Raw genomic sequence first — 13,873 nt, 5'->3', positions numbered from 1 at the left:
TTGTATATATATATATCCTGTTATTTCTGTTGTAACTGTTTTGTTCAATGTGAGAATGTATTTGCTTGTGTACATACTGAGAATAAAGTGTTTTAAAAATAAAAAAAAATGCAGTACATTTAACAGAAATAAATTTGGTTTTATTGATTACATTATATACAATCTGAAACCCTCTATGCAGCGAGAGGGAGAGTTGTTACTAAATTACAAAAAATGATTAGCATATAAATAAAATATACAGTATTTCATAAAAAAAAGTCATTATATTTACACAAAACACTAATAATATGTATTATAATATGTACACATAATTTTACACACTCATCCATAATTACAGATCAGTGGCTATAAATTCAGATTAAAGACATTTGTGGTTTAACAAGCCAGCTGTCTACTTCTTCCCAAAATATCTGTACAAAGACGTCTGTTTATTCTGTTGGCAAAGGTTCTTCTCTGCTTTTGTAAGCTTTAGCTTTCCATCAAAAAGCCTAATTTGTCCCTCTGCAGTTCACATTCATAGTCTGAATTTTCCAACAAGTCCTCCAAATTAAACAAAATTAATGCGACTGTCTGTGATCTCAGATTGTTGACTGGCAGCGTAGTTTTGGATCCAGTCAGTGACTACAGGAACCTTCAGAGCTACACCTGACTACACTCCCCGTCTTCTTGCTCTGAACATCCGTGGATATCCCAAAAGGCCAAAGATCGGCTGATGCCCTCCAGAAGTCCTTCGCTTCCAGGGTGTAAATGATCCATGACTTCATCATCATCAAAGCACCAGCCTGACCAGTCCACATTTACACCATTTGTAAAGACAACACTAAAGAAAGAGAGAGAAGTCATAACTGATTATTCTTTAACACTTACTGTGCCGTTAGTTCCCCCACTAATGAATATTGTGTGTCCAGTATAGTGTCTCTTCCTTCAATATCTGCCTCAAGATGGATCATGCATTTCAGATTTTGTTATTATAAATAGATGGACTAAAAACTGTTTATGAAGCCTTTACATCTTGCCAAAAAAAGATGTATAAAATACCTCTAAGTAGTACTGGCACAATAGTAATAGTAATTAATACAGTTTTGCATGGTGTTCAAAAATGCAAAACCATTGGATATCATGAAAAAAAATTTAAAAAACGAAGAGTTTCAGTTCATACTCAATAAATATACTCTATAGTACACTAACAATAAGAAAGAAATGAAATTAGCTATTTAATAAAAGTTTGAAATTGAGAATGAGATTGAACTGGAGGCTGAAACAGACAGCATAACTCTCTCTTTTAAGTTTGTTTTCAAATATATATATATATATACATATATATATATATATATATAAAGAGCTTTTTGCAAATGTTTTTTGAGATATGAAATACATTCAAAATGCAAATTGTGACTTAACACATTCTTTGTGGTGAGAAGCATGAAAAACATCGGGTAATTTCAAGTTTCCATTCTGACAGAACAACCTGTCCATTACCAGCCTACTCAACTCATTTCAATAGTAGAGACTTGACAGCTTAGAAATATATGTCCTGATTAAGCAAAACCGCAAATGTAAGCACTATTTAGAAAAAGTACATTGTTAATAAGGATATGCTTATTATGATGGAAAAGAAAATCATCAAATATACTTTGTCTGCATTGTCAATCTTGTATATTGTGCATGTCACACAACCGGCAAGTACATGTATTACATCAGTAACGGTAGAAATTTTGGCTCCACCCTTAAATACATATACAAATGGTTAAGTCTCCGTCTAGCATGTTTCGAAAACTGGGGCTTCATCTACATGCAAAACTGTGGCTTTCAAAGCTCACGCATGTGTCTGTTCAGTCGTACAAAGATTGAGATCAACTGCTGAAGGCACGGTCGAATTGGAATAAGTGACTCTTCAGTCACATGTCAACTGTGATATTTGCACGTTTTCTCTGATATTGGATGTATTTTGGACATCATTTAAAAAATATCTTCATACATGGTACTGTGCAAAAGTTTTAGGCATTATTCATAATGCAAGACCATCAAGGAGGTGTTTGATCGGTCTCAAATTTTTTCTGCAGCATGACAACGAGCCCAAACACATAGCCAGAGTCATAAAGAACTATCTTCAGCCAAAAGAAGAACGAGGAGTCCTGCAACAGGTGGTGTGGCCTCCGCCGAGCCCTTATCTTAACATCATTGAGTCAGTGTGAGATTATATGAAGAGACAGGAGATACTGACACGCCTAAAACAACCGAAGAACTGTGGCAAGTTCTCCAAGATGCAGGAACAACTTACCTGCCAAGTACCTTGAAAAACTGTGTGCAGATGCACCAAGGAGAACTGGTGCTATTTTAAAGACGAAGCGTTGCCACACCAAATATTGATTTCATTTTGTTTTTTCTGTTTACTGAACTTTGTATGAAGTTAATTGATAAATAAAAACTATTCATGGCATTATTATTTCAAAGCATATTCACTTCACTTTTAGTAAATCTTTTGCACAGTACTGTATATCGCCTGTTTTAGTAATCTAATTCTTATGTGCACCACTTGATTAATGATTGGCCTTTTATTATTGATCAACTGTATGTATTGTTTCACTTTTTAACTGCCTGGTTAGACAGGCTCTTGAGCTATGCTATTGCCTCCTTTGAAATGTATTTTGTCTGTTTGTGTTGGTATTATAAATGTATTATGTACTATTATGTTAATGTATTATGTCTTTTATATTGGATTTTTTTGCCAATATCAGATATATTTTCCATCTCATTTTTGCAGATTGCCAATGCCGATACTGATATATGCACACATTTTTTTCCACCTGGCTGAGGAGACTATTATACATACAATCATAGATTGTACTAAGTATGATCAAGAAAGACAATATATGAGGGAAGAACTTAGGAAGACTGGAGTTCAGGAGCTCAGCATTAAAATTTTAATGAATCTGCCAAGTGGGTCGAGCAGTAGAGTTTTCTTTGAGTTTATTAGACTGACAGGATTATTGGGTTGGATTTAATCTCTGGTTCACACGCCGAAGCACAGGGTGGCGGTAATGCATCTAATACATTGGTTGCCAAACGCCGTTATTTTCCTACCTTTAAAGCGTCTTCCTCTTGGTTTTACTCAAGGTAAAGTCCAGGGCTCTAACAATGTCACAGGTGTTTCAGTTTAACCAGTGACCGTGTTAACCGGCAGCTTTCAGCTGAATGAATGCATCGTGGTTGCTTACAATGACGGCAGCTGGCTCCTAAAAACCTTATCAATTTTACTTTAATCAATCAATCATTATCATAATCATTAATGCCGGGACTGAGAAGCAAGTGGAGCCTGCGGAGGAAACACCGGGACCATCAGGGAGAAACAGTCCACGGAGGGAAGCACAGCCAGGTGGCAGAGGAGAAGACGACAAATCAGACTGTCATATCAGCAGAAATGTTCATTTCGGACCAATGGCGATATTTCATTTTAAAGCTTTTATTGGCCGATCCTGATTATCGTGCATCCCTAATGTCTTTTATATGTCAACTGTTGTGACGTGTCTGAGTTGAGTATTTTTTACCTTGCAAGGACAACCACACCAGTTATCTATCTATCATCTCTCAAATTAAAATCCATACATTTCCTAGACATGTTAAAACTGTTTGATAAGACATGAAAATAAAGAACAGTTTGTCTTTCTAACCTGTTCCTCTTGTCATCGTCATCTCCATCCACCAGCTGCTCCTTCCATCCTTTGCTCACCGTGAGGGCTCTGTGTCTCATCAGCTCCACCTCCTCTTCCCACTCCGTGTCTCTGTCTCCGTCACTGGGTGACGGTGAAGGTGTGGTGGAGAAGGAAGGAGAAGGAGAAGGATATCGTGACCTGAAATTGGCCATTTTCAAATTTCGGTCCCTTTTTAAGCCATCTCGGTCCTTCAGTCTGTCCTTGGCTCTTTCCAAAAGACCCTCCAGAGGTGAGGGGTGCCCGTTTGGATTATGTGGTGAGATGGGAAAATGTGTGTCCTCAGCTTGGGGCAACGTGTAGAGGCTACTAGAGGGCAGAAAAAATTTATGCCCTTCTTGAATGATGATGTTAGGGATGGAGGAACTCCTCTGTGTTTTCATTTTGGGCCTTTCATTGTGGACGTTAAGATCCAGCAGCTCAGGTTCAGATAAGGTTTGGGGGTCTGGGGAGTCCCTGTCATGCACGTTCCAAAACATCCCTTGATTCGGCCTCAGGGACCCCAGCTTTAGCACCCTCTGTGAGTCTGAGCTCTTGGCAGAGGAAACAGGGTTCCTCTTTATATTCAGGTTGCAGTCAGAGTCAGAGTTGGAGGACAAGTTGTTGTTTGACGCCTGTCCTGAGTCCTGCAACAACTGTCTTGACATCTGAGTAGACAGGCCCTGATAGGTGCTGACTGGTCTCCTCCTTCGTAACCTTGGTGACTTCAGATTTTTGGAGAAACCCCAAGCCTCTGAAAATGTCTCCATGTCTCCAGACTGGATGTAGCTGGAATTTCTCATGGTGTACTGGTTAATGGACTGGGAGTTTGAGTCCCTCTTTGTTGATATCCCTCTGTCTCCTGGTACTCTTAAAAACTCATGCCCTGCCCTGGATGTTGTTGGTGGGACAGGAAGGTGTAAAGTGTTGGGTTCGTCTATTGGATAGTCAATATCTGGATATTCACCTGTTAAGAAAGCATGTGGTCCAATGGTGCTGTGTCGTACTGGATCCACTGCAGTACTAGAAATGAAATGATCATCTAGATTAGGTGCAGACTGAGCTCTGTGGTTAGGGGTCACCCATTGCTCCTTTGTCGTCAGAAACATTTTCTCTTCTTCCTCTGTATGGATCCCAGCTTGTTCTTCTCTCACTCCCATTTCTATCGAGTCATGCCCTCTGACTGTTTGTTGCCCACCAGCAAAGCTCTTACGTAGTGCTTTATGGTGATTGGCGTTGGGCTGTGATTGCCAAAAAGCTAATCCAGTATGAATGCCCACATTGTCTTGAGATTGATACTGTTCCTCTGCTTCTTTAGATGCCAACGTCCCATTTATTGACTGGGGTATGATGAGTTCGTCAGTAAATTCATCCACAAAAGTCTCATTCTCTCCGGTTAGAAACGATGTTATTGTCTCCATATCAAGTGTCTTGGCCTCTATAACTGGTCTGTCCTCCAGCTGCTGGATTTTCCAGTTCTCCAGTTGTCTGTTGCTCTCCGTCTCTCTCAGGTTCCTCAGTGTTTCCTGACAACATAACAGAGACAAGATGAATCAACGTTCAGCAATGACAACAAAAAGACTATGAGTAAACAGCCAAACTTGCAGCTCTGTGAGGCATCGCTGTGCTTTGAGCCACACACTAATGTCAACATGTTAACATGCTTTCAATGACGGTGTCTAGAAGGCATAATGTTTACCATTTCAAACCTTAGCATGTAAGAACGCTAACATGTGCTATTAGCTCTAAACACAATGCGCAGCTGAGGCTGTATTGGACCTGATGTGGCGCTGGATGAAAAGTTAAAGGATCACCAAAGTTATTAAGTCATCCTGTTTAATAGGTGTGTTCACTCTGAACGAAAAATGACCTCTTCACCTGACCTTTCACTGAATAAGTAAAAACTTTGACCTGCTCATGGCGCTAGTGGAAAAGTCTCAAAATAACTAAAGTCAGTGGGCATATTTCAGTCTGGAAAAAGTGGTGGATGGACAGAATGACGGACAGACTGACATTGCCATCCTTGGAGCGATGCCACCAGTGTAGCTGCAAATTTAACCACAAGACTATTGTCAATTTGGAAGACTTCGTCAGAAGTGTCAGTTTTTACCTTTGCTTGGTGAATTGTGGAGACCCATGTGGAGCAGCTCTCTGAGGTGCTGGCTGCAAATATGTAGACATTCATAGCGCACCGAAGCTCGCCTACCTCCACAAGAACAAATGAACCTGAAAGATGAGGAGGAAAGATTTAGGGATCCATAATATATCTGCACAGAATCCAACTGTCTGGCATCTTGTCTTCAAGAAAAAGCTACTCACTGCTGTCTTTCAGTGCTATGCAATACACTCTGTCCAGGGCCAGAGGGGGTCGAACCACCTTCAGTCGCTCTCCTTTCTTCTGCACTTTTGTCATTAAAAGCACATCTGAGAAAAGTAGAGCCACCACCTCCAGCTGCATCACATCATGTGTGAGAAAAACACGACAAAGTCAAAAAAGTAGTGGAGGGACAACCTAAGGAGACAAATGTACAATAACTGAGCGCACCGGCTCTGCTCACCTTGCTGTCTTTTCTACCCCGAATCTTCAAGTTCTCCTCTAGCAGCAGCTTACGCACGACTCCAGGACCAACCCCTCCGATGGGGCATGTTAGGTCAAACTGGCAGATCTCTCGGACATGCTGTCAAAGATATATGTTAGGAAGAATCACCAGGAGCAAAAGATAGAATATAATTATATTTAGGCAGAATCCCGCGTTTTACAGTGTTTTATTACATTGCCTTACATCCTGAATGATCTCTCACATCCTGTCTCCTCTGCAACATTTTAGGCCGTACAATACTATGAATTGTTGACAGACACAGTTTCACTACTGATCTTTTTCTAACAGTAAAATACCTACGCAGTGTGATAAATGCTAAGGTTCATGGTTATTTTACATGTGCAACGTGTGCTTTGCCTCCATTGACGATCTTTTTGACCTCAAGCTTGGCTTAATAACATTTAAATGATCTACAGTGCAACAATATTCTTATATTTTATATATTTTTTTGACTCCAATACATTCACACAAAATATCTCATCTGAGTTTGTGAGGGACAATCTAAAAGGCATTTTCTCACCTTGTCAATTTCTTCATTTATTCCCTCCACCTCGTATCTCTCCACCCTCTGAGCAGAGATGGAGAGAGCGAGCTCCTCATCCTTTAGCCTTAAGTAGTCATTGATACTCTCCAAAAAACTGTTTATGCTGGATAACTGGACAGGACCAGGAGGAAAGAGCGTTAGCATGAGTACTAGGAGACTGCACTGTAAAGCATATGTTATTTGTGCTAAATTAGTCAAGTAAGACAATTATGCTTCAAAATGTCTCACCATGCCTCTGAGTGTGTGCTGTACATGAGGGTTCTGGGTGGTTTTGAGCACAGCCTTAAGCAGCAGGGGGTATTTTGTGATCCTCTGATGGGGTTTGGCCTGCATGTCCCCGAGCCGCATCCGCTCACACTGAGGGTGAGTCTCTACCCACTGGATGGGACAAAAACACAAGAATATTGTCTTAACTAAATACTTTTTAAATGAAGAGTATTTTTATTAAATAGTGTCTTGAAACCATGAATGATAGAATCTTTTTTTTTTAATTTTGTTAATTTATGCTTTTAAAAGCATAAAACCTCAACACTAACATGTCTTTCCAGAAATGAGCTAGAATGAAACCTTTAATAGAAAAGTTACCAATGACAACTGTGACTTATCCTGATTTACAAGATGGTTGGTTTCTAGAAAGATCTGTACTTCCCCCCACAGTATCAGAAAGGTGACAGAAGACTGACTGATCAAAACAAAGACAAATCAAACTACGTCACACAAAACAAAAACAAGAAGTATCACGGGGGGCTCTGTGGAATGTTTTTGTTTCGTGTGATGCGTGCGATGAGGCAAGTAGACCCTTTAACACCCACTACCATTTCCTGCTAAATCTGTCTTTATCTGAAAAAATATCACTTCCCACTCAGGTTAACAAGCATGCATATGACATAAATGAAAAAGCAAGTGTTGCATATACGGTACAGTATCTGTACTTGGCTCTATAGACAGGGGACCACTTTATGTTGTGCAGCAAAAACATTTCTGTGTTTAGTTAACTTAACACTCACATGTTTTCTCAGACCTTTGAGTTCCCTTAAGGTTTTATGTTTCACTTTCTATTCTTCTGTTTTTTCCAACTGTTCCTTTACTTATTTATTTGTGTATGCTTATGGGATAGTATTGTTATGTTATCTCCTCTCCTTTTTTGCTGTTACCATGTTATTTTTGTTATTTTATTGTACAGCACTTTTGTCAACTCTGGTTGTTTTTTTAAATGTGCTTTATAGATAAACTTGATGTGGTTTGATTTAGTTTTCCAGGCATTGTGTAACTGTTTCAGAAGTTCTGCAGGGCATGCTTGTCGTGCTGTGCACTATTCCCATAAATGTCCTGCAGTCAGTTTAGTGAACTAGAAATCCTTTAAAACGTTGTTAAAGCTGAATCATTTGGAGAAGACGTTGGTGTGAAGAAGTGGTTGCCCGTCAGGAAGCAGCTATGACACCTCGCCCACAAGTTATGAAAACATCACAAACCACACAGAGCCACTATTAAGAACAAAACAGTTAGTTATGACATTGAATTCCATTCAGGTGCAGTCGGTGGTAATAATGGGCTAAGTGTGGGAGTGGTAATTTGAGAGTATGTGTGCAAACTTTCATCTTCACATGCATACGCCTTTGTGTTTGCGGGTGTGCTTCTTGTGCATATGGATGTCTGCTTCTCATTGTACCTGGACATAAGCGAGGAAATGTGGGTTGCTCTCCATCTGTCTGCGTGTGAACTCAAGGTTGTTTTCCTCTTCCCAACAGTAATGCAGATATGAAGAGAAGCGCTTGTGGAACTGAGGACAAAAAGACATAGATGGACATATGATAATGTGGAAAATAATCTATTATAAGTAAAAGACCTGCATTAAAAATTTGACTTATGTAAAAGTGCATAAGTGTTATCAGTGAAATGGATCAAAAGTAAAAGATCTAATTATTGAGACAGTATTATATCATCATATATCACATTATCTGATTATTATTACTGATGCATTAACATGTAAGCAGCTAGCAGATATGGTTCTGCAAGATCAGATATTTTGGTGTATATCAACATAATTTATAAAAAACAGGGTTACCAGTATGACCATTACAAGGTCCATTGCATAATCTTAAACCACATTATACATGGATATCCTCTTTTATCTAGTACACTGAGTTAACTAATTTATGACCACTTAGCAACTATATTTAGCATTAAAGCAAATTGTCCTCATCCTTGAATCATTTAAAGTGTTTATTGTGTCTGTGGGAACAGCCTTTACTGCACATAAATAATGCACATCATTGGTATCTGCCTCATAACCATTGTTGAATATTATTCCAGTTCTTTGTGCTATCTCTTCTGTGAGCCTCATCAATGTCAAATAAGGCAGAAATACCATGAAGGTAATCATTAAAAAGCCGGGATTCATCATGCAGGGAAAGTTTATTAGTAAATTTATGCAACTCATCTGCAATTTAGCATTTTATGTTCTCAAAACATTTTCTGAAAATAAAATTTTCTGGAAAAAAATTAATCTGCAAGAAACAATAACTATCAGATGAATGTAGTGAAGTAAAAAGCGCAATATGTCCCACTGTAATGTTGTGGATTAGAAGTATAAAACAGCATACACAGCACTGTATAATACTTGAGTTAAAGTACTTGTTTTTTTTTCCCACCACTGACAGACAGACAAACACCTACGAATGTGTTTGAAGTGCATTTTGCAGACAGCGAGCTCTTACCTGCAGGCAACCAGCCTCTAACCTCATGGGGTCAAATGGCATGCCTGTGGTCCGGACTTCTTGTAACATGGGATAAATCACCTCCTGCCAGAACAGCTGGTGTGCACTGAGGATAGAGGGGAGGTTGGAGAAAAGTAGCTCGGGCGTCACCTGGTACAAGAGGAAGTCAAAACAAAAACAAAAAAAGATATGTGTTAAAGATGAGCTCCTTTGCTTTGATGTGACATTTTCCATTTTCTCAGTGGAAATCTTTTGTGCTACATTTTCCACTTGTATTCTCTAACAGCTAGAGCGGATGTTCGTATTGTGTCAGCCAATATATGTCAATGTTATGCAGAACAGTGGAAAACAGGCCTGCAGTGTATGTCAGTTGTGCAGCAGGTTTGTTTATTTCCAGTCTAGACTGACCTCCAGAAGAAATCCACGCTGGTGCAGGTTGAGAAGAGCTGCAATGACCAGCTACGAGAAGCAGACAGAGCTTTGTTAAACATGATGTGGAAAATCCCCCCTCAAATAAAAATAAGTTTTGTATTTTAATGAAAGATGATGACGGCAGAGTGACATCGTACGTCTTTAATGATAATTAGCTTATTGATGTAGGTGAGTTCAGTGTGGACAAACTCCCACAGTGCCTCCTGTTGGTGTCTCTGAATCTTAGACATTGTCTGGCAGTGAAACCAAGACAGAGGAGGACAAAGGAAAGAGAAGAAGAAGGACACAGTTACTGGGATGCTTTCAAAACATGCAAACTGATTTTCCATAATAGCTGGAGAGTCATTTAAAGGCCCGTACTGAATGAGAGTGCACTATATCTGTCCAGTTTTTCTCCAGTGTGGTTCCCTGACTTTCCTCCTTCCACCTCCACTTTAGACTGACTGGCACACCGTAGGCCTCCAAATCCTGCTTCAGCACATCCAGCTGACCCCGCTCCTGATGCATTGGAAAAAGACATCGAGGGCAAAAACAAAAAGGTAGAAGGATAAGAGCACAAAACACAGAGGTCAGGATGACAGAACATGCAAATGGTGTCATGACAAATCTGCAATTCCTTAGAAGTGATGATTAATAGTTGTTGTGAATACTTGTGGTCAGATGTAACATCTAGTGTACCAACAGACCAGAATAAGTACTGCTTCAGTTGTTTCAGTAGATAAAGTGGGTGGTTAGAGCAAGTCTGTATCTGTGTCTAAGTGTGTCACCATGTACTGTGATGAGCTGGAGACAACGTAATACCTCAGACGCCGGGTTCTTGTCAGATGCTCCTTGGCTGAACAAGACTTGTCTCAGTGCAGCTCTGTTTTTGGCTCCTGCAGATGCTCCTTTAGTCACTGTTGCAAAGTCAGTCACAACCTTCTGCTTGGTCCGCCGCTGGAGTCGGAAAATGCAATCAGACGTTTGTGTATTTGACATTGTGCATTTCACGTGGGCATAACAGAGAATCACATTTCAAGATTTCAAAGATTATATCAACAAACATTCATGAGATAAGGATAAGGAACTGAGCAATACATGAATCTACACTATGCTTATTTGTTAAACGCAGTATTCAGTGCCTCTGACATTTCATCTGAACTTCCAAATAATTTTTAACAGTTGGCACCGTGAGATGAGTAACATCCAGGTGTGAAAAAAGCGTTCAGATCTTTAACTTCAATCACAAGTAAAAATCCGACATTTAAACTCTTACATAATTGAAAGTACAGAGGTGTTATTTACAAAAAGAACTGAAACTAACAAGTTGACATACTTGTTATGCAGAATGCCATCTTTCATGGTGTATCACAATAATACATTACATTATCACTATCACACTTTCTTGTGTGAGCAGCATTTTTATATTGGTGTTTAATGGTGTTTAAATGTTTAATCTGCAAAAACATCAATCTTAAAATGATATTTGTGTCTATAATTGAGTCCTAAAAGCTTATTTTGTAGTGCAGTGAAAGTATTTCAACCTGTTTTTAATTTAAATCAGCGTTTTAAAAATATGTCGTAGAATCTGTATCTTGAAACAAGAAAGAATGAGGCAACAATGCTGCACAAAAGTGATGAAAAAGTTGAGAATTTTAGAAAATTCTGGAAACAAGTGGATTTGGGTTTAGTAGGAAATATTCCTACTACAATGGCAGCTTCTTCACATTTTATGAAAAAATAGAGTTCAGCTCCAAACTTAAAGGACTTGATGAAAAGGAGGTTTTTTTTCACTGAACTATGCATCGTGTTTTAGAAGCTCAATAATATGCAAAACATGCAAAATAAATAGTACATAAAGGTGTCAGATAGATGTAGTGGGGTAGAAGTATAAAACAGCGTAAAACTGAATACCGAAGAAAAGTAAAAGTACCTCAAAACTGTATTAAAGTGCAGCAAAGTAATAACTTTACTTTCCACCACTGGTAATATTAACACAGGAAGCTGCCACCACCCTTCACTTGCCTGATATCCAAGCGTATTGAATTTGTGTTTCTCTGCTGACCCCCTGTGGTGGAGATTTATCTCTGCAGCTGTTGTTGTCACATCACCCACATCTGCCACTCTGGTTTCCCCGTCCCCGCTGTCTCGCCACTGCACTGATGCCTCTTCCATTGGTGATTCATTTCCCCCACTGTTGTTCACATGTGGTGCTTTTGAGGAAAGGCTGAGGATAAGCACAGTGAGTTACTCATTGCCCAAACTAGGTGTGTGAGGGCACACAGGAGAACAGTTTCCGACAAGGAAATGCTTTAAAAGAGACGCATAGTGAATCAAGGACAGAAAGGAAATACATTGAGTGCTTTATTGTCATTTTAAAAGGTTTACTTTCTACTTACTTTACTTCCTTTTCAGTGTCAAAGCTTTATTAATTAACAAATACAGTTGGCAACAAAAGAGTAAAAGCTGAATTATTATAAACAATGGATTTATTCTATGGTGTAAGACAGTGTGGTTTGAGAAACCTGAAAACCTAATAATTAAGAAATGTCTGCTTGTGACGTCCGATTGCAACAGTCCAACCAAATTTCCCCCCTTGCTGAAGAGCTACAGTCATCCAGTAATTGAAAAAAGACAAATTATGTGTAGCTGAAATTATATTTTTAATATTTATTATATTTTCTGCTTTCTTACTCTGCCTTGTGACCCCTCAGCTTTCTCTTGCAACCTCTTGTGCAGACTGGGAAACACTGATTAAAGATTAAATATTGTCATTTAGGGCCCTTATATTTGTCTCACTGACTCGTGGTTTTCTCTATAAACTGTATACCCTCAGTACCGTGAGGTGTCAGTCAGGTAAGCAGTCAAAGCAGTAGAAATAATCACAGTTGCATCCTACAGACAGTGAGGTTCATTTTAACTGGACACGGATAGTTTCACATAGCCACAGCTCCAGTTACACAGCTGTGCGGGTTGCGGAGTAACTCTGCAACTCACCTGACTTTAGTTCACACAACCCTGACATCTCAACTTGCAGCATGTCCCGCTGCAGTTTTACATTACAGCGAAGAATGTGTCTCCCTTCTCAGGGAGTTACTGTATCTCAGTGAAACATTTCATGGCCTGCAGCCATCTGAGAAGACATTTTCACACACTGCTGAGTCACTGCTTTTTCTTAAAAAAATAGCAGGGTTCATGCTATATAGTAGGTGAAGTGCAGGATTACTGCTTTTACTTGTAGCCACAATCATATTTACACATTTTTTAGAAGTTACTGTAAAAGCAAAGACACTCACAAGAGCAAACATACTGCAGACAGGTATGCCGCACTAATCCGCTCATGCTATACTGTCAAACATCAAAGTCTGACGCAAGTGCTTTCATCACAGTGTCGTACCTGTTTACAATCACTGTCTGTGTCCCACAGTAACACACTAAAGATGTCTGAAAGGAGATTATACTGGAATAGTAATACTTTGAACCATTCACAGATCGATAACAGGTCTATAAAAACAGTCTTTCTGGTAGTTTTATAGCTTCAGTGACTCAACAAATCAAATGCTACAGTACAGTCTATGAATCCACACAGCAGCTTTAATCTGAGGATGACTTATTATAGTGAAGACATGAAGCAAAATGCTGCTCTGAAATACTGAACACGCTCACCTTCTTACACTACCAGCTATCCGTTTAATAGATAAAATGATAGACTTTACCTGGGCTTGGTTGGATCCATTTTGTTTCACACAGTCATCTTTGGTTTCTGTTAGCTTTCTCCTCCTTCTCTCTGCCTGGCTCGGTCCCTCCCTCTCTTCCTTTCACCTGTGCCCCTGCCCTCTGCAACTGGCCCGACGAGAACAACTGGATTCTGCAGCCAACAAATCAGTGCTCAGGGCTGGTTAATGTGTTACA

General features: G+C 39.4%; 1 protein-coding gene across 2 annotated transcripts; it reads right to left on the bottom strand.

Annotated features, from left to right (window-relative positions):
* Positions 1-118: 118 nt before the first annotated feature.
* plekhg6 (pleckstrin homology domain containing, family G (with RhoGef domain) member 6) lies at positions 119-13,789 on the bottom strand. 2 transcript variants are annotated; one of them, XM_044360066.1, is made up of 15 exons: positions 13,678-13,789; positions 11,987-12,188; positions 10,784-10,918; positions 10,343-10,480; positions 10,120-10,215; positions 9,959-10,009; positions 9,551-9,700; positions 8,503-8,613; positions 7,062-7,211; positions 6,810-6,944; positions 6,248-6,367; positions 6,009-6,141; positions 5,800-5,915; positions 3,672-5,215; positions 119-820 (listed from the first exon to the last, which is right to left on the bottom strand). In XM_044360066.1, exons 1-15 carry the CDS (start codon positions 13,695-13,697, stop codon positions 640-642), a joined length of 3,282 nt encoding a protein of 1,093 aa, XP_044216001.1. In that variant the 5' UTR covers positions 13,698-13,789; the 3' UTR covers positions 119-639. The 2 variants fall into 2 exon arrangements, with proteins under 2 accessions (XP_044216001.1, XP_044216002.1); XM_044360067.1 differs by having other exon boundaries at positions 10,343-10,474.
* Positions 13,790-13,873: the final 84 nt, after the last annotated feature.

This window comes from Thunnus albacares, chromosome 8 (genome assembly GCF_914725855.1).
Source record: "Thunnus albacares chromosome 8, fThuAlb1.1, whole genome shotgun sequence".
Classification (NCBI taxonomy): domain Eukaryota; kingdom Metazoa; phylum Chordata; class Actinopteri; order Scombriformes; family Scombridae; genus Thunnus; species Thunnus albacares.
Note: the sequence above shows the minus strand (reverse complement) of the source record. Positions and strands in the feature narration are given on the sequence as shown.